A 24,542-nucleotide genomic window follows, 5' to 3' on the forward strand; every position below is an offset into this window, starting at 1 on the left:
AGACAAACATTTCCATAGAAAAATGCATTGGTTAGCTCAAGGTTTGAGGAAAGTTAAGTTCAGGTGAAACCAGGTGTCATTATGGCAACAGAATTTTAAGAGAAACCTCTTTTTAAATTTGCATAGAGAAGGGAAAAAATATAACACTAGTTTGTTTCCTCCTGCCGCTTAAGAGAGAGACAAAAAATGTGCCACTTGCAGCCTATTTCCTCCGTTTGGAGACCCCTGGCCTTCCTGCCGGTCACGCTCACTTCTTTCCAGTAATAACACAGTGAAAATACTCAGTAAAATAAAATGAGAATCTAAAATACCACGGTTTCTTTCAAACTTTTCAATCTATTTGCTTCATTTATTATTGATGCTTATTATTTACCTTTTTGAAACTTGTTTATTTGATTGTATAAGCCCATTCTCCAAAAAGTCTGAACTTTTTCTTAATATTTATTTTTATACCTACCTAATTCTTCTGTATTATTACTATGATCTTTTTTTTTTAAATTTAAATAAAGTCTTGGTGTAGTTATACATGTATCAGATATTTTGATGTTGAATTTTAGAACAGTATTTATATTACAGTATTTTGACACAATACTGTTTATCAGTATCATTATAATGAGTTTTCTCATTATTATTATTTCTTAAGATACTGTACATTTGTAGACTGATTTTTTATAACTTAGGATAAAATTTGAAATAGCTTAAGTTGTCTAACAATCATTATTTGACCGAAAGGTGAAAACGTAAGCTTAAATGATCAAGCAATAATATGTCCTGTGTGTATGTGAAGTGGTGACAACAACCAAAATCTCTTTGCTCAGATCTTGAAAAGACTGTGGTTTTGACTCCAGAATTCTTAGAAACAATAGCTCTGTTCAGAGAAAGAATTTGCCACAGTCAGAACTGTGGCTGTAAAGATGTAAACTTTTCAAAATGTGGTCCCCAAACTAGGAATCAGCAGCCTCAGTTTCACCTGGAAAATTTCTAGAAATGCAAATCATTAAACATTACCTAGGGCCTACCTACTGAATCAGAAACTTTGTCGTTGAATCCAGAAATCTGTATTTTCACAAGTACTCCAGAAGATTGTGCCGCACGTTAAAGTTTGAGAACCACTAACCTACAGCTCTAGGTATTGCTTTTAGTCTCATCTCTGAGGCTGTGTGTGTTCAGTTGCTCAGTCGTGTCCGACTCTTTGCAAACCCATGTACTGTAGCCCAACAGGCTCCACTGTCCATAGGATTTCCCAGGCAAGAATACTGGAGTGAGTTGCTATTTCCTTCTCCATGGGATCTTCCCAAATCAGGGATCAAACCACATTTCCCGCCTCTCTTAAATTGACAGGCGGATTCTTTACCATTGTGCCACCTGGGAAGCCCCACTCTGAAGGTACAAGTCAACGAGTAAAACAAAATATTTAAAAAAATAGTGGCCCTTAATTAATGTTAAAACACTGATTCTTAAAGTTAAGACAAAGGTTTCATATAGCTTAGTATACCTCAGATACTCTTATTTTAAATGACTTATGGTTAAGGTTGGGCAATGGTAATGAGATATCTTCCCAAAAGGACTTGCAGTCAAAGATAGCTGGATCCAATAAGTATCTCTGCCACAAAACATATTCCAAAAAAGTTAAAATCTTAAACTCAAATCAGGTGATATTAGGATATATGTTTTCAAGGCTTAAATGCATTACCTTTATGGAAGAAGGACGATGAATGGGTAAATTGTTTTTTATTAGTCTATCATGAAGCCCATACATTAGCATAAGTCACAGAAGAATTTTAAAAAATCAGTTCCTCAGAGTTATATATCTCTAAATTAAACTGCCCCATCAATTTTAGGAATTTGATGTTGCAATACCAATTTCAATTCTCTTTTCTTTTTTTAATAGTACAACTCAAATTTTAGTTAGGTATGTAGTCAAGCACTACATTCTCAAACCTGCTGTTGCAGCTTTTTGTGACTATAAGAAAACTGCAGCCTATTAAATATGAAAATAGAAGTGTCATATGTTAAGCCATTCTCTTAAAGGGAAAGACAAGGATCTCCATTTGCCCTTCTCACCTTTGAATTTGCTGAAACAGGTATGCAATGATGGAGGCAAGAGCAGCTACCCTGTTATTATGAGATGAAAACTGCATGTTAAGCATGACAGAACACCAAAGGCAGAAGATCCTGGGTCACTGGCATTGTTTGTCTCGGAAAACTGATACAGTAACTATCATGAATGAGAAGAATCAACTTTTTTGCTTAATTTTTTGTTGTTTTGGGGTCTTTTTAGAGATTTTATGTTTATTCTCATTAATACACCAGGGAAACCTAATTGACCTCATGTTCTAATGCTCATAATTAGAAAGGCACATTTGTTGATATGAAATTAAAATGAAGAGATTTACCATAGTGAGAAGTGCTTGTTTTTTTCAAACACTTATCCAAATTCCTCCACTCTTATAACTCAGCCAGTCAGTAATAATTACTGAACACATTCTAAGCTCAAGGTACTCTTCAGTGTCCTGGAGATGCAATGGTGAGCAAGCTAGGAAAAACGGATGCTCTTCAGGTGACTTCATATTGTTGGGGGACTCTAAACAGATAAATAAATTAATTGCATGAGGTTAATTTAAGCAGGCAAAAAGTGTTTCTTAAGTTCTTTGAAAATCCTAAAATAGAAAAATTTTTACATCTACACTTATAACCATTAAAATATTATCTTTTGAGAAATGAAGGCTGCCTTCACCCAATCTTCCTCTTGCCCCCAAAACCATTCAACTTAATAGTGACAGGTGATAAACAGCACTAATTTCTGCTGCATGTCCAGTCTTTTTGTCTTTCCCCTATGCTTATCAACAGTCACCTGTTTGTCTGTAAAACTACATATGCTAAATTATTTATACCAAAATTATTCTACACTGTAGTTATTTGCTTTGAAATACTTGGATGAAAAATCTACATAATAAATAAAGACATAGCTATTTTTTTAAGAACTGATCTCTCAATATACAATATCTAATATACCATTTCTACACTTTTATTAATTTCTGCTATTTATGCTCCTTTATGAATATTTTTTTAATATAACATATTCTGCAGTGAGAACTTTGTGCCTATTTTATCTCTTTGTGATATTATTCCTGTGTAACAGTCTGCAAGAAGTAGAATGGCTGAGTCATGTAATATGTACATTTTACAATTTTATGAAACAAAACCAAATTGAACTTCAAACAATTGTATCAATTTATATTACAACTATCCTTAGTTGTTGTTTTTAGTCACTAAGTCATGTCCGACTCTTTTGTGACCCTATGGACTGTAGCCTTCTAGCCATGGGATTTCCCAGGCAGAAATATTGGAGTGGGTTGCCATTTCCTTCTTCAGGGGGTCTTCTCGACCCAGGGATCAAACCTATATCTCCTGGATTGGCAGGTGGATTCTTTATCACTGAGGCACCAGGGAAGCTCTAAAAGACTAGCATATGCTATCAATTTTTATTTTGGCTAATCTGATAGAAAAAGTGAGTCAATATCTTATGTTTATTAATATTACTTTTATGAATTATTCCTTTTTATATTTTGCTTATTTCTGTAAAACTTTTTGCTTTATAAATTTTGCTCTTATGTTATTTGGTGCATAGATGTTTGTGACTATAATATTTTCTCAATCAACTTTACTCTTCAATGTTTTTGGCTTTAAATACTATTTCATAGGGTAATAGTATTTCTTTCTGTTCCAATTTTATCTTCACCCATCTGTTTACTTTCAAATTCTCTATCACTGTATATTTAGAAATGTTGCTTGTTAGTTTATAATCTGAAAATCTTTACCTTGCTTAGGATAATTTAAATTATTAACATTCATGTTTATATAAAAAACATGTTTTTCGGATAGCTAATGTTTTCTATTTATATTTTTATAGTTTCTCATTTTCTTATCTTTACTTTTTCTAAATTGAAAGAACTTAATATATTTTTCTAGAACTTAATACTTAGTAAAAATAGATATTTCTACCTTCATGTAAAGGAAAACTATCCACTTAAAATATGAACACCTGCAAAAATGTTTAAATAAAAATAATCATAGTTTTATTATTGACAGATTTTTCTATTAATGAATTGTTGTAATATTGTGAAGTTGTGTTTTTGTATATATTTTTATGTACATAGGGCTGTTCTTTTGTATATATACATGCGATTTTATGTTTGCTATTTTTATAACATTTTCTTCATGGTCATTTTTATGGCATTAAAATATTATAATATTATTTGCAATAATATATATTTTGGATTATATGTATTATTTAACCATTTTCCATTATTTGCATTTTCATAGTATTTGTGTGTTTATAGTATTTGTGTGTCATGCATACTCAGCTGCCCAGTCATATGTGACTCTTTTCAACCCAGTGGGCCTTAGCCCACCAGGCTCCTCTGTCCATGGGATTTTCCAGACAAGAATACTGGATTGGGTTGCAGTTTCCAATTCAGGGGTCTTCTTGAACCCAGCATTGAACCCATGTCTCCCGCATTGGAAGGCAAGTGTTTTTTTTTTTTTTTTTTTAATCATTGAGCCACTTGGGAAGCCCATTTGTCTATCATGTGCATGCCTGAAAAAAAGCCCTTAAGATTCCTAACTAGAATGCAGAATCTTCATGAGCATGTTTAAAACCTGAATTCTGTAGATTCAGTTAGCTATAAAAAATCCAGTTGATACTAACAACTAATTCTATCATACAGGTTCTGAGTTATCACATAGAAGCATGTGAAAGCAAGTAGGCCTTAAAGTTCAGTTCAGTTCAGTTCATTCTCTCAGTCGTGTCTGACTCTGCAACCCCGTGAACTGCAGCACATCAGGCCTCCCTTGTCGCCATTCTTAATCTATACAGAAAAAGGATACATTGTGATAATAATGTCAATCACTTCTTTCTAGGCTTTTTTTAAATTAATTATTTTAATTGGAGGTTAATTACTTTGCAATATTGTGGTGGTTTTTGCCATACATTGACATGAATCTTTCTAGGCTTTTTAGAGTCCTGGCACACAAAATAAAATTGGCCCATCATGAAACTTAGTAAGATATTCTCAGACTTGCTTGGTTCAGGAACCCACGATGGAACAATCAACTTTAGTTGAGAACTGGGTCCTTTGATAGACAAATTTATGGATGGTGGTGAGGTTTATGATACATATTTTCAAATTCATTTTCATAAATATTATACTACTAATATTCTAATCTGAATTATATGAAATCTCCATTTTATCATTAGCTCATGATTCCTGTGAAATAATTTATACACCAATTTAATAAGCTAATAAAAATACATACAGCTTAAATTTATGTTTATTTGGTTCTAAATCAATATGACCATATGTAAACTGAAAACCTCAGTGAAAGTGTCCACATCCTCTTCCACTTATTAGCAAAAGGTTTACTGGAGAACAGGGGAGTTCAAGTATATATGCCCTTGTTTAGTCACTAAGTCGTGTCTCTTTTGTGACCCCATGGACTATAGCCCTCCAGGATCCTCTGTCCATGGGATTTTTCAGGCAAGAAAACTGGAGTGTGTTGCTATTTCCTTCTCCAGATAATCTTCCCAACTTAGGGATCTCCTGCTTTTCATGCATTGCAGGCAGATTCCCTACCACTGAGCCACCCAGGAATCCCTTTCAAGTATATATAGGTTGTGCTAAAAGACAATATTGAGTCTTGATCTTCTATTATATTCTTAAAGCTCATCACATCTGTCCATATATAGAAATATTTCCACAAAATTTCTGTCATACAAATAGGACACATGCCTGATTTCTTAACTTGGTTTCAGAATTACTTTTTTTCTTGTAAATTCTTCACAGTCTTTCTGGTATATTCCAGAAACTGCTTTTTCAAGGTCACACATGACTTCCAATGTGTACAACTGGCAATCACCTCTCTGATCTCATCTTACTTGAGCTGTTAACAGCATGCCTCATAGTTGATCAATCTCTCCTTAAATTCTACCTTTTTTTTTTTTTTTTCCTGGAAGGGAGAGCTTCTAATGTATCATGTTCACTTTGCTTTGAGCCCCACTGGCAGCTCCTTCCTTGTCTCCTGTTAAAACTGCTTTTCACAGAGTCAGCTGATATCTGTCCTGTAGTTTCTGTGTATCTACACATGTTCTCATGTGATCTTATACAGTCTTATGTCTGTAAATTGCACCAATATGCCAGTCATCTTAAATGAATACCTGACCCCAACTCTGTAATCTGTACCTGGCCACCTCTGTTCTCTCCACTAGTTCATCTGAAATTCATCTCAAACTGGTTAAAAATCTAAAATTTAGCATTTCCCCTAACCTAATAATAGTAGACTTCCCTGGTGGTTCAGATGGTAAAGAATCTGCCTGTGATGCAGGAGGTTCGGGATTGATCCCTGGGTTGAGAACATCCCCTGGAAAAGGGAATGGCAACCCACTCCAGTATTCTTGCATACAGGATTCCATGGACAGTGGAGCCTGGCAGGCTACAGTCTATGGGGTGGCAAAGAGTCAGACATGACTGAGCCACTAACAGTAACCTAATAATATTTCTTCCTAGACTTCCCCATCTCAGTAAGATGCACAAGTAACCTTCAATTGCTCAGATAAAATTTTCAGTTTTTCTGTGTTAGTCTTTTCATCATGATATATCCAGTCTATCAGTAAATCATGTCAACTGTAGTTCTAAAGCATTTCCCAAATCCATTCCCTCATCCTCATCACTGTCTACCACTGGTTTCATGTTAGAATCTTCCCAATATTTCCCCTGCTTTCATCTATCTCCTATAATTCTTCATATACTATCTATGGTGATATTTGTATCTTCCGCCCTCTTTTTTTTCCTTTCCTTTTTCTGTTTTCTTACCCAGATAAGTGTCTCTGTGTGAATGCATCTCAGTGTTATTTTTTCTCTTCTACTTCCCTGGCTTTTTCCTTCTCTTCTAATCCCTTTTTATCCCTCATACCTGACATTAAAGAATGTTAACAACCTACATATATCCTTACCTATATTCATGTCTGCTTATTTTACAAATATATATGCAATCTTTTTTTAATACAAAACCAGATCCTATTTAATACTGTTCTTTCATTTGTGCACTGCATTTCTTATGCAATAAAACAACTAGATAATAATACCAAATCAATGGGTACAGATAGTTCATTTCAATAAATGCAAAATCTACCCTTACTGAAATTTCCTGTTTCCATTTTTTAGAACTATGAACAATTAAGCAATGTTGTGCAAAGTATTCTTGAGTATCCTTTTATTCATTGTAGAGAGTCCTAGGAATGCAATGTCTAGGTCAAAAGTTTTGTGGCCAAATTGCTTTCCAAAAAGACTATAAAGCATGGGAATGTAATAATTGATCATCTTTTCCCTGACTTACAATAAGATCTTTTAATGTTATTCCTTTTGGTAAATTAGTTATATAGCATCCAATTATATTAATTTCTTTGGCAACATATTAGATATGTGGCTTTGACTCTTAAATTAGCATTTTCTGGCATCTATCCCAAAGTCAGTTATTAGATTTGAAAAGTAAGTGAATAAAAAGGTAAAATCAATTATCAGTATTGAATAAATATATTGGCCAATAGGTGATCTACCATTATTTTCAGACATAATATAAATTGCTTAATATTCTTCCTAGGGTTAAACCTGGGCTTCCCTGGGGGCTCAGACAGTAAAGAATTTGCCTGCAATGTGGGAGACCTGGGTTCCATCCCTTAGCTGGGAAGATCCCCTGGAGGAGGGCATGGCAACCTACTTCAGTATTCTTGCCAGGTGAAGCCCATGGACAGAAGAACCTGGTCCACAGAGTTGAAAAGAGTCAGACATGACTGAGCGACTAAGCACAAGCTTAAAACTAAACAAAATTATAAGATTTACCTGTTTACATTTGCATCAATTTCCACATTTCCACAATTTCTGGATGTTCACCATATATTTAAGATAAACATCCTAAAGTAGGAAATTAAAATGGTGCTCTCTTCTGCCAGGCCTGACCAATATCAGCTCTAGAGAAGTTGCCAAAGGGTCAGAAAAATTAAATCTTGACAATACATAGGATCATATTTGGCTTTTCCCCTTTCCTTTAAAGGTAAAATAACTGAAGTTAAGAAAACTGAATCATTACTTGACCATATTCCATAGTTGTTTTAGTTGGACATATCTTAAAGTGATTTCTGTTTAAGTATTAACTGTGAAAGTGTCTACCCAAATTTATGTTCAATATATCATTGACTATTCTGTGGCTTTTTGTTTTCAACATCTCTGTAATTCAGATATCTTATAATCAGTGGCTGCTTACAGTTAATTGGTACTGTGCCTTATTTATAGTGGACATAAAAAGAATACATCTTACAATTGATGGGGTATAAGGTTTGTTAAAATCTGTATTTGTTTTTAATAGGTCCCACATTTAAATCCAGCAGACTTGAGATACAGAAACAGGAAAAGGGAGCTAGGACTACTTGTAAGTAACAATTAACTGATAATTACTTTAAAAAGTCACTATTTCCTTTCAAAGCATACCATAATAGTGTCAGCTTCAGATAAAGTCAGTAATGGTTATTCAATACTTATCCCATGATTAGCATATAAAATTTTCTCATACTTAAAAAGCATGTAGATATTTCTTAAAGATTATCTAGCATAGATTAAGTTCACTAGTGACATAATTTTACTGAAATATGTTAATATCAAACTAATTATAAAGCCCCATATGCTTACAGTTCTTATGTAAATACAAAACAGAAATAGAAATCAAATAAAAATACAACTGAAAAAATATCCAAATTATCAATCTTAATTTAATACAACAGATGATGTTACTTTGCTTAAACCAAATCCTATCTCAAAACATGGATATGTTTATGAGAATTTGTGTCAATACTGATTTAAGTATGTCTGATGAGTAGAGTGAATATGAGTACTGTATGTGATACAGTTATCTCACCACTTTTCTCCATTTTATGCCATATCTTTGTTCATATAGCATGCCATGGCATTATTTGATCTCATCTTAGAATAAACAAAACACTTATATGTTAAGTTCCTAGATATTTCCTCATTAGGCCAAAACAATAAAAGCAGTAATACCTGACACCAATGTGATTACAAACATGAATGCAAACAAGAGATATATAATGACGGAATTTAATTACAGATACTGTTAGATCATTATAGTAATAAAAAGTTCTTAATTCCAATCATATGTTCTGTAACCACTAAGATTACATCACAGACACTTTTGAATAGCACTGGAATATGCTTGTTTTTTATTTTTTTTAAAAAAGATGACATAAGAACAGGAACTAGGTTCACAGAAGCTCACAAAAGGTAAGTTTGAGTTGCTGGAACCCAGAGGCTGATCTAATTTGTGGATCTTTTATGTTGGCAATGGGAAGTTAGCCAGATGGAGTAAAAGCATTCTGTGATTGTAATGACAGAAAGTAGGAAATCCAAGTGTGCGAAGGTAGCAGCATATGGTCTCAAACAGCAGTAGGCAAACTGAGGGAAGTTTCACTTCCTCTGGGAAAAACGGACAGAGAGAATCACAACAGGGATTCAGGATGCAAGGGCCCAGCCACGGGTCTGGGACAGAAAGCAGAACTTTGGTTTCACGTTTCACGGTGGTAGCATTGTTTTGAAATTTTGCGTGAGACATCAACAGATCAGGACCAATGCTCAGGTGCTGTGCATTTGGACTGAGCAAAAGGAAATGAGGAACAAGAGTGAGGTAAATTACTATAGGCACAGAGCAAAAGGATCTTGATTTGAATCACAGTGATGGGAAGGGGAAACCACACCTGTAGGAAGGGCAAGTTAAAGTGTCGTTTAGTCTCCCAGTTATTACTCCTTGCGACTCCATGGACTGTAGCCCAGCAGGCTCCTCTGTCCATAGGATTTCCTATGCAATAATACTGGAGTGGGTGCCATTTCCTTCTCTAGGGGATGGATCTTCCTGAGCCAGTGATCCAACCTGTGTCTCCTGCATTGGCAGGTGAACTCTTTACCACTGAGCCATTAAGTGTAGTGTGGCAAAAAAAGAACTGCAGGTTTTTTTTTTAAGAATAATGTCAACTACTTAAATGCTTAATTTATTAGTTGTAATTTTTTTCAGCTGGTTAGTTGGTAATTAAACCCAAGGGATCTATAGTTATCCCATAAAATATACTTTTTAATTTTATGATTAAAAATATTGATTCTGCACATTTATAATAGCAGTTAGATGTCTGACTTAATTTAAATTTTCTAAGTCTTTGAAAGGGAAATCTTTATTTTTTGAATTGAGTAGTATTGTTTCATAGGAATAACCAATGTCAGAAATTGTTTGAAATAATGGGAACAGACCATGTATATTAAAGAGATGGCAGCATAGTAGGACATTTAAAGACACTTATGTGCTTACTTCCTTTGGACCATGGTAAAAGGAAAGAAATGGAAACAGCAAAATGGAAGTTCACAATAATTTATCATTGTTTGTTGTGTTGTGTTAGTTGTTCAGTCATGTCTGACTCTTTGTGACCACATGGTCTGTCCATGGAATTCTCCAGACAAGAATACTGAATGGGTTGCCATGTCGTACTCCCGGGGATCTTCCTGACCCAGGGATCGAACCTGAGTTTCCTTCATTGTAGGCAGATTCTTTAACATCTGACTTAGTAAGGAAGACCTTATCATCATTTACTGATTTTAATTTATTGCCACATAAAGGTATGCTTTCTCTCTAAAATGGTGGGGAAGTCCTGATTTCCTTCTTGACTTCTCTATTCATTTTAGCAAAATTCAAAGAAAAAAAATTCACATTTTAATAGAAGAATTCCATTATACTTAGGAATTGTTTATTGTTATTAGAAGCCAGAATACACATGGTGGTGGCTTACTTTTCTCTTGAATTTTAAGATTGATGTAGTGATGAGTTCAATAGCAACAAAGCTCATTGGTAATGGCATAATGAATATCACATAGTGTGATTAGTAGTTTTATTTGAATGACCATTATGGATATGGCTACTCAACTGAAGTGAGTGTAAATAAAAGGAACTGAATCTGCACTCTCTTCTGAAATATGTCTGTGCAAACTGAAGGCATAGGTACAGAAGCTTGCTGATTATACTTAGCATCAAGTAATGCTGAGATAAATTACCTCATGCGTAGAGAAAAAATAAGGATACATTTTATGTAAAAAAACTACATTGCTTTTGACTCTCAGCATCCTCCATGTATTAGAAACAAACCTATGTTATATTATCACCAATTATATACAGGTTTAGATTTTGCAGTCAAAAACTACCCCATCACATCCTCAAGCTTATAAGTGGCAAAGGTAGACTATCATGACAGTAAGGTGAATCTTTTCTGAGATTATTTTCCTAAAGTTTATTTTTAGGATATACACATCATCATATACATGTATATATGTCATATGTATGGTATATATATTAACTTTGCCACTACAAACACAATATGGCATTCCATATAGATGATATTCTGCTACATGGGGCATTCATGTAATTGTGGTTCCTGAAATGGAAACTGAGCTTCTTGATATAGATACAGATCTGAACATTTTGTCAGAAGTATTTTGATAGAAAAATATTGCAAAATATCTAGCTTAGATTATATGAGTTGTATAAGCTACCCACTCCAATATTCTTGGGCTTCCCTTGTGGCTCAGCTGGGAGAGAATCTGCCTGCAATTCAGGAGACCTGGGTTTAATCCCTGAGTTGGGTGGGCAGATCCCCTGGAGAAGGGAAAGGCTACCCACTCCAGTATTCTGGCCTGGAGAATTCCAAGGACTGTATAGTTCATGGGGTCCCAAAGAGTCAGATGCGACTGAGTGACATTCACTTTTCATACACAGGAAAACTACACTATTTGATTCTTTCACTATGGGGTATCTTCCATTTCTTTAGGGAATTCTTTAGTTTGAGTCAGTAAAAATGAAGATTCTGTCTCCAGTCTAACAACTGTGTTTCCAAAAATTAAAAAGACATAATGAAAATAATATAGGTCATGAACTGTTCCCAATGTTATATGTACAGAGAATGCCTGCACCCTCAAGATATAAAGTAAAAATAAAAATAATTGTAATCGAAGGAGCCAAAACAAAATTGATTTACACATGGCAGTTGGTGGGGAGATCACTTAAATATTTTTTATAAGATTGCATTCATACTGAATTGTAACAAATTGTTAGGGATCTGTTCCGTAGAGTATAGAAGTTTTGTAAATTCTTGCTTTCTCTTTCTCCCAGGACTTCCATACTCCCCCAAGTGGATATCTGAGAAATTTAGCCAAGTACCTTTAAATAACTGTGACACTTCATAATGAGCTTTGATCAATACATACCAACTTTTCTCTTTATTTGAATTGAATCAAGGCAAATGGAGATTTTCCCTTGGATGAATCTAGCACTCCCCTCTTACACCCTTGGAAGTTATAAATTACTCATATGACTATTGCCTCTCTTACAAATACTCTTTTTCTTTCTCTGCTCTTCCTCTTTCAAAGAGTGAACTCAAACTGGCAGATTCATTTAAGGACCATATTGGGGTTTGCAGAGTCACTGCTATATAAAATTATATATAGGGGACACTCAAAATGAACTGCTTTGAATTCCTGACCTTCAAATAAACAAGATCAACACAGCTTATTTCAAAGTGCAGTATGCTTGTGACACAGAAGCATCAGAATGGCTGGAATCTGATTTAACCAATTAAGCCATTCAAGGCAAGAGGAAAATAAAGCCTTCAGTAAATCCATTGAAGGCACTATCTCCCAGCCTCCCACTATTATCGATCTTTTTAAGTGCGGACTAATGAGTCGTATATATACCTGATGGGATGCGCTCACCCTACCACCTACGAGGAGTTAAACTTACACAAAGAGAGAATTCAGTAGGTGAGAGGCAGGGTAGGAGGGCACATTCAGACCGACGACTACCGTGGCCCCTTAAAAACCTGCGTGGTGGTTTCTCTTCAGGGAACGCAGCAGAACCGTCCCTACTTGCCTAACGAACCCATTAGTTCCTTTGGGAGAGATTTTCCTTTCAGGTCGCTTCTAGGGCAAAGGCTTTTGTTCGCTAGCACTCTCTGTAGCGGGAAAAGAACTGTACAGAAATGCAAAGCAAGCTCGTAGCAGCAGCTTCTTTGCGGCAAAGCATCGCTTTCCGTTCTGCTTTGGCAATTTAGGAAGAACCCAGGTTCTCAGGGGACGTGGGTGAGGGGGACTCCGGGTCGAGGAGCACAGAAGCCAAGAATCTTTTTCCTTTTATCCACTTCACTTCTATCTCCACAACATCCCTCCCCACCCCCCAAACGATCAACACAAATCCCCATGATCTCTACAAACGGGTGGTGGTGGTGGTGGGTGGAGGGACCTTTTCTTTCTCCTGAGACTCTCAAAAGGATTCAGCCTCCATCCTAAAAACCACATTAAAAACAAATAAAATCACAGAAGCCAAGCCCAAATGGGTGGCAACTATCTCAGGAGAGAAGCAGCTGCTGGCACCTGCCTGGAAACGCGGCAGTTGGAAGCGGATGGCTTTTCATCCTGAATTATTAATTTATTTACCCCCCTTACCGTCTCCTCCCCCCTTCCCCGACTGCGAGGCCAGACACCTCCGGGTCTCCACACCTCCCCCTCGGCCCCCACCTCGGAGGAGTCTCCCGCTCCCGGTCGCGGGCCGCTCTGCCGCCGCCCGCGGTGACCGTCGCGTCCCCGGCCCTCGGCCGCCGCGGCGCGGGGGGCGGCCCGCTCGCCGCGCGCTCCCACTCGCGGCCGGCCCGGCGCGGCCGTGGGTCCCGGCGGCGGCGGCGGGGGAGTGCGGGGGGAGGCCGCGGGTGACAGATGCACTCCTCTGACAGCTCTCAGTATCAGCCCAGTGGCTCCCTGCCATTGGCTCAGTGCAATGGACCGGCAACGCCGCTCAATATAATAACACTCATGCCTGCCAGCAGCAGCAACTCCGAGCGCGGGCGCCGAGCGCGGGGGATGCTGCCGCCGCCGCCGCCGCCGCCGCTGCCGCTCGGGCGGCTCCCGCTGCCCGGCTCCGCTCGGCCGCGCGGCCCGCACTGACTCGCGCGGGGCTCCTCTCCGCCTGCCCGGCCCCTCCCAGCCCGGGATCCTCCCGCGGGGCGCAGCGCCCTGAGGCGGAATCAGGGGAGCCACAGAGCCTGCTAGGCAGAGCGAGGCGAGCATGCGGGGGCGGAGGCGCCTCGGCGCGCAGGGCAGAAGCGCCGAGTGAGCCTGTCTCCGGAGGGCGAGCGAGAGAGGCGGCGGTTCGCCCTCCCGGCCGGTCCTCGCCCACCCTCCCCGGCCCCGGCGCGCTGCGGCGGCGGGCGCGGGGTGCATGGAAGCGGCGGCTGCGGCGGAGGAGGCGGCGGCTGCCCCATGGAGTGTTACTACATTGTCATCAGCTCCACGCATCTCAGCAACGGACACTTTCGCAACATCAAGGGAGTTTTCCGGGGCCCTCTCAGCAAGAACGGGAACAAAACTCTGGTAATCGCTCCTCTCCTCTCTCTCCTGTTTAAGAGGGCATTTAGAGCATTGAGGTTACTGTGAGGCTTTGGGGCGTCGCTGTTCGGTCTGGTTTACAGTATATTCGTTTCTTTATCTTGTGGGCGTGGGGTGAGAATTTGGTGTAGAAAAAGGCAGGAATCTCAGGGAAGCTGTGATCCAAGGCTTTGGTTGACACTTCCCCATCGCTCCGGACTCTCCACCTCATTTGCACCGGTGAAAATTACCAGTTTCTCCTTATTTGATGCAAATTGTGTTAACAGGACCTCTTATGAGAAAGAAAAGGAATAACCCTAACCCCAAGTGACCCTATAACCTCCGTCGGCTTAGGAAGCTGAAGGTGAATAAGGATGTGGATGTCTTTATGGAGGCAGAGAGCCATGTGACTGGTGGCCCGGGGCAAGTGGCGGGATTGAGTGATGGTCTCGGAAGGAGTTTGTGTTCCGGCTGTCTCCGCAAGGACTGGCAGCAAACTTCTCCAGTGAGAAGTTGTCAGTACAGAGCTTAGCAGAGTGACTCCGGAACCCCAGGCCATCAACTTTAAGCTATTGACTCAAAAGAGCTTGTAGATGAGTGTGTGGGGTGAGCATTCGGATACAATCAAAGCCAGAAAGGAGAAACGTGCCAGACAGAGCCCGTGCAGTCCTGGAAGGCTCTCACTGGGCCACAGAGCTGCTTTTTTCAGCATTCTAGTATGAAAAGGACTCCTGATTGGTGAGAAATGTGCTGAGCATTAAGATAGTACAGGGCCACAGCTCTTACTTTTTCCTTTCACATCACCTCTTAGCTACAAAACCTCCTTGCAGAACTGATTCCCAAGTCCTCGTATTGCCTGAGAAGTATACACTTCAATAAAGGAAAAAAAGGGAAGTGTAGGGAAGGCTTATTAGGAGGGAAGACTTATTAAGCTTAGTAACGAAGAGTAGAGCCAGAGTGAGGTGATGGTATGCAAATATATGCATCACTAAAGTCTGGTTCCTTTAGCAAGCAACACCCCCCACCCCCACTATACAAAGTGATGATTGCTTAGCCCTGAATAAGTAGAGAAGTTTAAGGACAGATTCAATTAGTCCAAAAGTAGAATATTCTTAACTTGCATTTCTTTATATATCTTAAAATATTCTACATAATAAAAAAAAAAAAATGTGCTGTGCATGTGTTTTCCAAGAATGAAAAGTTCTCTTCTGAAGTTTTAAGTGAATTCTGGCATTGATGTGATTTATTTGATTATTTTCTTTTCTCCCTTGAAATCTCTTGGACACCTTCCTCTCAGCTCATTTAAGACATAAAGAACCAGAGTTAAGTTTATTGCTTTTATTCTTGTAAGGATAAGATTGTTTACTGTTGTTGATCAAAGAAAATACTTTTCTGTGGTCTTCCAGTGGAGTACCATACAGAGCAGGAGGCACAGGCTGAGGGAATTGTGGAAAATGTTCTGGCTAGACTTAGAGAACTCAAAAATGTGTAAAGGTAATTGGTTTTTTTTGGGGGGGGGCACTTCATTTTGAAGAAAGTATGCACTGGTTTGTTTTTTAAGTCATGTTTCACTTGTGAGAAAAGACAGACTTATTGAACACGATCTCATCTCCATAATTATAATAATGGTGTAGGTAATAAAACCATGAAATAAAGTTCATAGGGAAAAAAAAATTATTTGCCAAACCTCAACTTGTTAAAATTCTGGTAATCTTGATTCTTAAGTCAGCTTTGGGCTTCCACCAATGATTGAACTTGATTAGGCTGATATTTGTTTTATGTTTGAAGTTGATTAGTTCTTTATCACTCATGTTGACAAAAGATAGGTTAAAGTGTAGGCCTGCCTGTTGTATCTTCAAATTAAGATAGATGTTTAGATGAAGCTATCTAAGTTAGACAAATAAATCTAAATGTATGCAAATATCAGAAGCAACAAATTCGGTTAAAAAGGCTTAGAAATAGGCCTATCATATTTCTCTTATTTATAGAAAATAAAAACAAATTATATGGGCTTCATAACTAATCCTTCAATGTTGTGCTTACAAACTGCCCAAGTTTGTGTTTCCTGTGCAAGAGATTTATACTGACTGAAATGATGTAGATTTTCATATATGGTTCCTCTATAATTGAAACTATTAATTTAAAAAATAATATATGTCATATGTTTGTTTTCTGTGTCTTTTGATGATTTGTTATTGAAGAGAAGGAGACTCACACCTGTTTTTATAATAGAAGAGATTCTAAATATATTCATAAATGAATTTTTTAATTAAATACTTTTCTATACTTACCAAAAACTATATTCTTTACAGCAAGTAGGATGCTATGAGAGCCTATTATAAACTAAAACTTACTACATGTTAAACACAGAAAACTGAAACTGAGACTTATCAGAAATAACAACCTTAATAAGAAACACAAGTATTATCTTACAAATGTATATGTTCCACAATTTTCATGCAAGGATTTATATTGTCATGTCATAGAGTGAAATTATGAGATCTTTTTTACTTTCTTGACTATTTGATTTTAACATATTGTGAACTTTGCCTTTAAAAACATCATCACATTTTTGCATTTTGAAATTTGTATTACATTTAAAGAATTTTAACAATATCTCAAGTTTTTTTTCATATTTCAGGAAAAAAAATTTTACTTAAAATGTAAAATCCATTTAGGGATTTTTTTCCAAAGAAATTCCAATTATTTTCAGCCACTGGAAAGCAAATGGATATTCCGAATATTTCTAAAATTCATATTTTTAAAACATTATTTTATAGTCTTTAAAATTATTGAACTGATTTAAGATAGGCTGTAACTGTTAATGCAGTGTTCTTTCATGAATTAGAAGTTTTCTATAAAGTTACTTAGAGAATATAACTCAGTGTTTAATGACATTGATTAATTGCTTTAGTCCTAAATCCAGAATTCATATTCATATTGAGGAGATTATAAAAATGTACAGACCTTTTCAAAGGTCATATTATGTCACTCACACAGTAAATTTTTAAGGATACTTAATGACTAAGCTTATTGTTAACCTTGACCCTATTCCTGAGCCTTTAAATATACTTCTCTTCACAATTTTAACTGAAAATACACAAATCTCCATTTTGCAAGGTCTTACCTTCAAAGAGAAAGGTCACTCTACCTCTGATGATTTCTGTTGTAAACAGTATCATATCTGTGATATAACTTTAATTCCTTGGAATAAAAAATAAACTGATATTTTATTAGTGCTCCAGAATATGTCTAAATAACTTATGTCATTTAATAACAGTGAATAAAGTTTACCATCCATGTATTCTCATTGTTTATACTTAGATTATTTCAAACCACCATTGTGTATGCATTTGTTTATTGGATGAAGACATTCTCTTATATTTATATTTTGCAATTGGTCCACAAAAGATTTTTTGCCCTAATTATTTAAAAATTGTAATACAAAATATTAAAATATTAAAAAAATTTAAATATATATGTAATCACTTTTATTATGGAATTTGGAGTTTGTGGAACTTTGGAAATCATTACTAATTTGTTTATTGCGTTGTCAATTTGTCAGCATTTTTTTATTTCACAAAGAGTATTATGTCTGTGTAAAGACTATGGAATTCAGAAAGAAGAAGTGCTGATTTGAGGTCAAAAAGTGAGTCACTATTATAATGCAGATTTCCTGACTCTAGATGAATTTTCTTTATGATTTTTATGCCAAATTAGAGAATCTATAGCAATTGGTACCCTAATCTCCATACTGAAACAGAGGTGTTGGTGTCATCTATTGTTTGAGGACATTCTACTTTTCCATTTGTCTTTAGGTGTGGAGAAATAGTACCAGACTCACAGAATAGCTTGAACTCAAATTTATTTTATTTCTTATCTTCCAGTATGTGAGCATGGATATTTTTTGTCTTGCCTAAACCTTGCTTCTGAAGGCTGCCCTCTATTTCCATAATATTTAGTACCAGATTTGTTAAGAAAAGATGTATTGACTTATTAATCATTTCTAAACATATTGTTATTTAGTTCATTCAGATTTACTGAGATGCTTTAATTGCAAAACACTAGTCTAGGCACTACAGGATCTGTGCTAAGCATTATGCACTAAATATTGTGTTAAGATGTATTCATGTATGCGCCTGTTCATTTTGAATGTGTTGAAAAAATCTTCACAAATTTTGACAAGTTTATATGTTTCTTGTCACTCAGGATATTTTATATATATATTCATTCTGAAAGTATGAAAAATTTCTTGAATTTTTCCTTTGTGTATACAGGAACTCACTAAAATTAGATAGGTCTTTGAAATATGCTATATGGACTTATTCTCATTATAATAGTATTATGTCATTCCCTTAAACATTTCTGTATCTCCTACAGTTTATAATTTAAAAGGTTTCTGCACTCACTAAAACCCATTTATGTGGCACATTTAGGATTGTTCCTACGACTAAAGAAACAAGTTGATAAATCGTGCTACTGAGATGTTATCATTGTTAGATTAATATCCTCAAGAACGGTCAAGAATGAAGGTGGATTAGGGTGAATAATATATGGCTAAACTTCCCCACGCTATATGTATAGACTTAGCCGTATAGTCAGTTATATATTTTTTCCAAGTTTCTTTTACACTCTCATGCATTCAGAGTCAAAGACATCTTGTGTCTCCCTTTCCTGAACTTAAGGTGTCATATATTCTTTGTCATACTTGTTTTTTATTCCAGCAGAGCTTTACAGCATGTGCATTTTCAGAGCATATTATTGGAGTGAGGAAAATAAGATTGAAATATTGATATTATAACCTATTCAAAAAGCTAAGCAGTATTTTAAGGCAAATATTGTCAAGTAATAGCCATGATTCCAACATATCCTTTTTGGTTTATCAAATATTTTGTAAGTTATTTTTGATAATTGAAATTCAAATAGTGACACGCTATCTTGCGACCTAACTTCTCTGTTATGCAAAAGTATTTTCTAGTTTATTGATGACTTTTATTACTTTTTTGCTGAAAATACAGCAAGAGCTTTGGAGACCTCTAATCCAGAGGTTTCATATAGCTGTATGCAGGACCAAATTCAGGTGGCAGAAGTAGTTTGTTGAGTATGCGCTGTGTTTTAAACTATTTGAGCTTAAATACCATTCAAAGAGGAATACACTTCACAGTTTGCTACTGTTTATACTGTTTTTGGTTTTACTGTTACATACGTTTATTTATCTAATTATACCATCCTGACCAATGAAGGCACTTGAATTTCCCATCCCTTGTTTAGTCTGAGAACCAAATTTTACATACAGGTAGACAGAAACATTTTCGTCGTTCTACCCTTCATGTTACCAACTTTTAGGTAGACAGGAGTCTTCTGGAAAGTTTCCCACATATTCATCTTTCTGTTCTGTTTACTATATATTGGCTGGACAACTTAACAGTATTTTCCAGATCATATATCTAGGAATGCAATTGTAATAACTACAATATAGAAGTGTGGATTTGAAGATGATGCACATTTTGTATTTTAAAATTGCAAACTTTCACTTAGACCACTGGTGTTTTTGGTAATTTCATGTTGTTTTTGGTCTTTTAAAAAATTAATTTTGAATGTAATTTTATTCTTTAACTTATACTTTTGATAAACATGTTTAGCTCGTATAGTATACTTAGAAAATAGTTTTTGAAAGTATTATATATAGGGGAAATCATACTTTTTAATAAATGTAATCATAATACAGGCTTGAAATAATTTTCTCCGATGATCTTATTTACCTGAGATATATTATTGAGGGCAGTTGTTGTATATAAAGAGTTTGAGTAATCCTTCCAGAAAGAAAGAAAGAATAGTCTTTTTAACCTGTAGTATACTGAAGCCAAAATTTATAACAAAGTTATTTATATCTGTCCCTTTTTTATACTGCTAATTACAATATTGCACTTCCCTTGTGGCTCAAACGGTAAATAATCTGCCTGCAATGCGGGAGACCTGGATGTATTCTTGGGGTTTCCCTGGTGGCTCAGACCACAATATTAATAATTTTATTAATTCTGTTCTCTAAAAATCTTCGCCTGAAACCATTTCATCTGTTTTATCTCATCTAAATTATCCTTTGCTTCTGAGAAAATTCTTAGCATGTATACAATATTGTGATTGTGTTTTCAACTGGCAAAGTTTCATTAATTTTATAAATGTATTACACTACACTTCCTAGCACAGTGTAAGATAAAGTGGAATAATAAATAATTAAAACTCAATCCTAGTTGTCAAAATAGCAGAGTCCATTACCTGATGTAGTGCTCTGGACTCCTTCATAATGGTTTGGCATCATTAGAAGAAAGTTATATACTTTCCTAAGTGTAAGTACATTTAGTGTATTAAATGTTTATGATGACAATGCTATATTCAAATAGTGAGAAAACACTCTTTACTTACATAGCTTTAGAAAAATGAGCTATGCTGAGTGTGGTGACTGGTTTTATGTGTCAATCAGAATGAAGTGAAGTGAAACAATTAATTGCTCAGGTGTGTCTGACCTTTTGTGAGCCCATAGAGTGTAGCCCACCAGCTCCTCTGTCCATGGGATTCTCCAGGCAGTAATACCGGAGCGGGTTGCTATTTCCTTCTCCAGGAGATCTTCCTGAACCAGGGATCGAACCCAGGTCTCCCGCATTGCAGGCAGATTCTTTACTATTTGAGCCACCAGGGAAGCCGTGAGTAGTAGCCAGTTATTTGATCAAAGACTAAAATCGTTCCTCTGAAGGTATTGTATAGATATAGTTAATGAAGTCTATATTTAGTTGATATCAAGTAAAGGAGATTACCATCTACAATGTGGATGGACCTCATGCAGTCAGTTGAAAGACAGTAAGAGAAAAAACTGAGGTTTCCTGGTAAAGAAGACATTCTGCCTCAAGACTGCAGAATCAAATCCTGCCGTGAGTTTCTAGCCTACTGACCTGTCCTACACAAGCTTCACAAACCCACAGTCAGAATCAATCCCCAGTTACTTAAAACAAAATTCTCTCTCTTTTGCTCCCTCTGCCTCCTCTCCTTTGTCTCCATGTATTTTTTCCTCACCACCCCCAACACCCCTGTAACAGTTCTCTCTCCATCTTTCCTGTTGGTTCTGTTTGTCTGGAGAACCCGAAGTGGTATACTGAGAGTCAGTTATTGTATCTTTTATGTCGTCTCTTACAATAAGACAACTCAATATTTCAAATATAAATCATATCCAAGCCCAATTGGATTTAATTGGAAATAGGTGAAATTGACATTGTTAAACTTTTGGGGCTTGAAATGGATAGACCTTAATGTGGAAGGAACATTTTTGTTGTTTTCTAGAGGAACATATAGTAACCTTATTTTAAATATTTTCCTGGATTACTTTGTATCCCTCAGTCCATCTCCCTGCCTTCTCCCAAAAAGTGAAAAGTGAAAGTGAAAGTCAGTCATGCCCAACTCTTTGTGACCCCATGGACTATACAGTCCATGGGATTCTCCAGGCCAGAATACTGGAGTGGGCAGCCTTTCCCTTCTCCAGGGTATCTTCCCAACCCCGGGATGGAACCCAGGTCTCCCGCATTGCAGGCAGATTCTTTACCAGCTAAACCACAAGGGAAGCCCAAGAATACTAGAGTAGGTAGCCTATCCCTTCTCCAGTGGATCTTCCCAACCCAGGAATTGAACCGGGGTCTCCTGCATTGCAGGTGGATTTTTTTACCAACTGAGCTATCAGGGAAGACTGCCTTCTCCCCAAAACCTTTATAAAACTATAAAATATATTCTTATCTGTTCAACTTCAGTAACTAATCATACATGCATTTATTGTACATTAACAAATCAGGCCATCTTTAAATGAGAGAAAGTATTTTTAAACTTAATATCAAAAGTATACAGTTTGGTAACCTAAATTTAAGAAAGTTGCCTTTAATGGGTGGTTGTGTAAAATAAAGAACTTAAATTTTATAACAGAAAAAAATGTCTTCATGAAAAATATACTACCGGCCAGAAACTATCAGTAACACTGCACTAGTTGAACCAAGCTGGACATACTGGTCCTTGTTGGAACAAGATGAACTGCACTCCAAGGAGAAGCTTGATACATCTCATGAAGAGGGAATAAGGGCGAATTTTATAGGTTTGGGGATTGTGTATGGTGCTTTTCTGAAGTTTATTAAAATACTGTTTTTATTCTGGATTGTTCTGTGAGAATGAAGGGCCAGTTCTGTGATTGGTTACCTTAATGCTTTTTCTCTAAGAGGCAAGAGGAACAGAGTTAGGGTAAAGCTGTAGTTGGTAAGGAAGCAGCTTTTGCTTGTTTTGGCTGACAGATGGGGATGTTTCATAACAAAAACAGTGTGTTTGTTTTTGTCTGTCCCCAAACACGGTTGCAAAGTGGTCTTGTTTTTTTCCTACTTGACTTTGTTTTCATCAGTGACCTTTGATTTAGCGGACTGTGACACTGTGTATGTTTGATCACAGAACCATACCTTACTTTTTCAACTAAACAAGTTTGTACTTGCCAGTTCCCAGGGGCTGCTCTTTTCTTTCTCAAATATGACATGGATGGCAAGGCACAACCATCAGAGGGGAGTTTCAAGAAAACGAATTCCAAAGCTGGGGAGTTTTAGGGATGAGGGAAGGGAGGAGAATGATTGAAGATTACCAAGCTGGATGTGGACAATATTGTCCTGTGCTGGCACTTCCTTAGGACGACTCTGGGAGATAAACAGTCACTGGCCTCTTGAGAGAGATACAGAAGAAAGGATTTTCAGGAGAGACAAACTTCAGTGGGAGCAAAATGGTGAAGTGAAACTTCTGTGAACACTCTGAAGCTATAGAGATTTCATTGATAAGGTACCCTTCTGAATTCAAGACACCATCCAAGTGTTTTAAGTTATGTAGTAATATAGAGAATTTTGTCGTAAAAGAGGATGTAACATAATCCAATGGAGATTGAAGTCCAGGAAATGAAGAAAAATTTGGGAATTCTGGGGTTCTTGTGGCAACTGATATTGTTAGAAATACAGAGTAGTTTAAAATTGGTTCTGATAATCCCAGTGCAGGTAGTGATTAGCAGTGGAATGGTGAACCAGGACAGAGGAGAAATTCTGTGGGAGGTACTCAAGAGTTCTTGGGCCCCTTGGATGCCTCCTTTAAGACTGAATTACATGCATGCTTAGTCACTCACAAGTGTCCCACTGTTTGTGAACCCTCATGGACTGTAGCCTGCCGGGCTTCTCTGTCCACGGAGATTTCTCTAGACAATAATACTGGAGTGGATTGCTATGCCCCCTCTTCAGGGGATCTTCCCAACCCAGGGATTGAATCCCGGGTCTCTCCCGCATTGCAGGAAGATTCTTTACCGTCTGAATTATACACAGGCCTATTCTGAGCCTGAGGTCTTTCTCCTGACCCTTGTTGAATTATCATGTCAAAGGGGCATTGTTAGTTCTAGTGCACAAATTTCCTTCCATATTCAGCCCCTGGCAGTGGGGGCTTGGGGAAGGTCAGTGTATTAACAGTGATTCAAGGTTACCCCATCCAAATTGCTTTGTTTTTGTCCTTCAGATAGGAAACACCTAAAGAATTTGATGTGAAACAAGCAAATTTTGTTTGGAGGGAATTTCAAAAGTTGCCAGACTCACTGAATTATGAAAAAGCAAGAGTTTTGGACAATAAGTAATGGAGGAGGAAGTGAGACCAATTACAGAGAAAGAAGGGATTTAATGATGAGTGATTTGAACCTGATTTTACTTACAAGTGATCAAAGACAGGAAGATGGGATATAATATGGAATTCTCTCCTTGTTTAATGAAAGGGTCTCAAGTGACATGATCTAGGGAACTCCAAGCAAGTATCAGGGGAAATATGGTGGTTGAAATCATACTTTATAACCAGATGGCCTTGAGCTCAAATCCTAAATAGGCCCTTGTATCAATTAATAGACAGTAAGACTTTTAGTAACCAGAATCCCAAATATCAACTCTGTACCTATATAGTATTTTATATAAAATTTTTAATACACTTAAAATATGA

The 24,542-nt window shown here is 36.9% G+C and overlaps 1 protein-coding gene across 1 annotated transcript in view; it reads left to right on the forward strand.

Annotated features, from left to right (window-relative positions):
* The first annotated feature begins 14,235 nt into the window (after positions 1 to 14,235).
* Positions 14,236 to 24,542, forward strand: part of ZNF804A (zinc finger protein 804A) — a 311,199-nt gene continuing 300,892 nt past the window's right edge. Inside the window, exon 1 of the mRNA XM_065927943.1 lies at positions 14,236 to 14,519. Coding sequence (XP_065784015.1) covers positions 14,409 to 14,519 — 111 coding nt within the window. The 5' untranslated portion in view covers positions 14,236 to 14,408. The remainder of the gene's footprint in view (positions 14,520 to 24,542) is intronic.

The sequence above is a fragment of the Muntiacus reevesi genome, chromosome 3 (assembly GCF_963930625.1).
Source record: "Muntiacus reevesi chromosome 3, mMunRee1.1, whole genome shotgun sequence".
Taxonomy (NCBI): domain Eukaryota; kingdom Metazoa; phylum Chordata; class Mammalia; order Artiodactyla; family Cervidae; genus Muntiacus; species Muntiacus reevesi.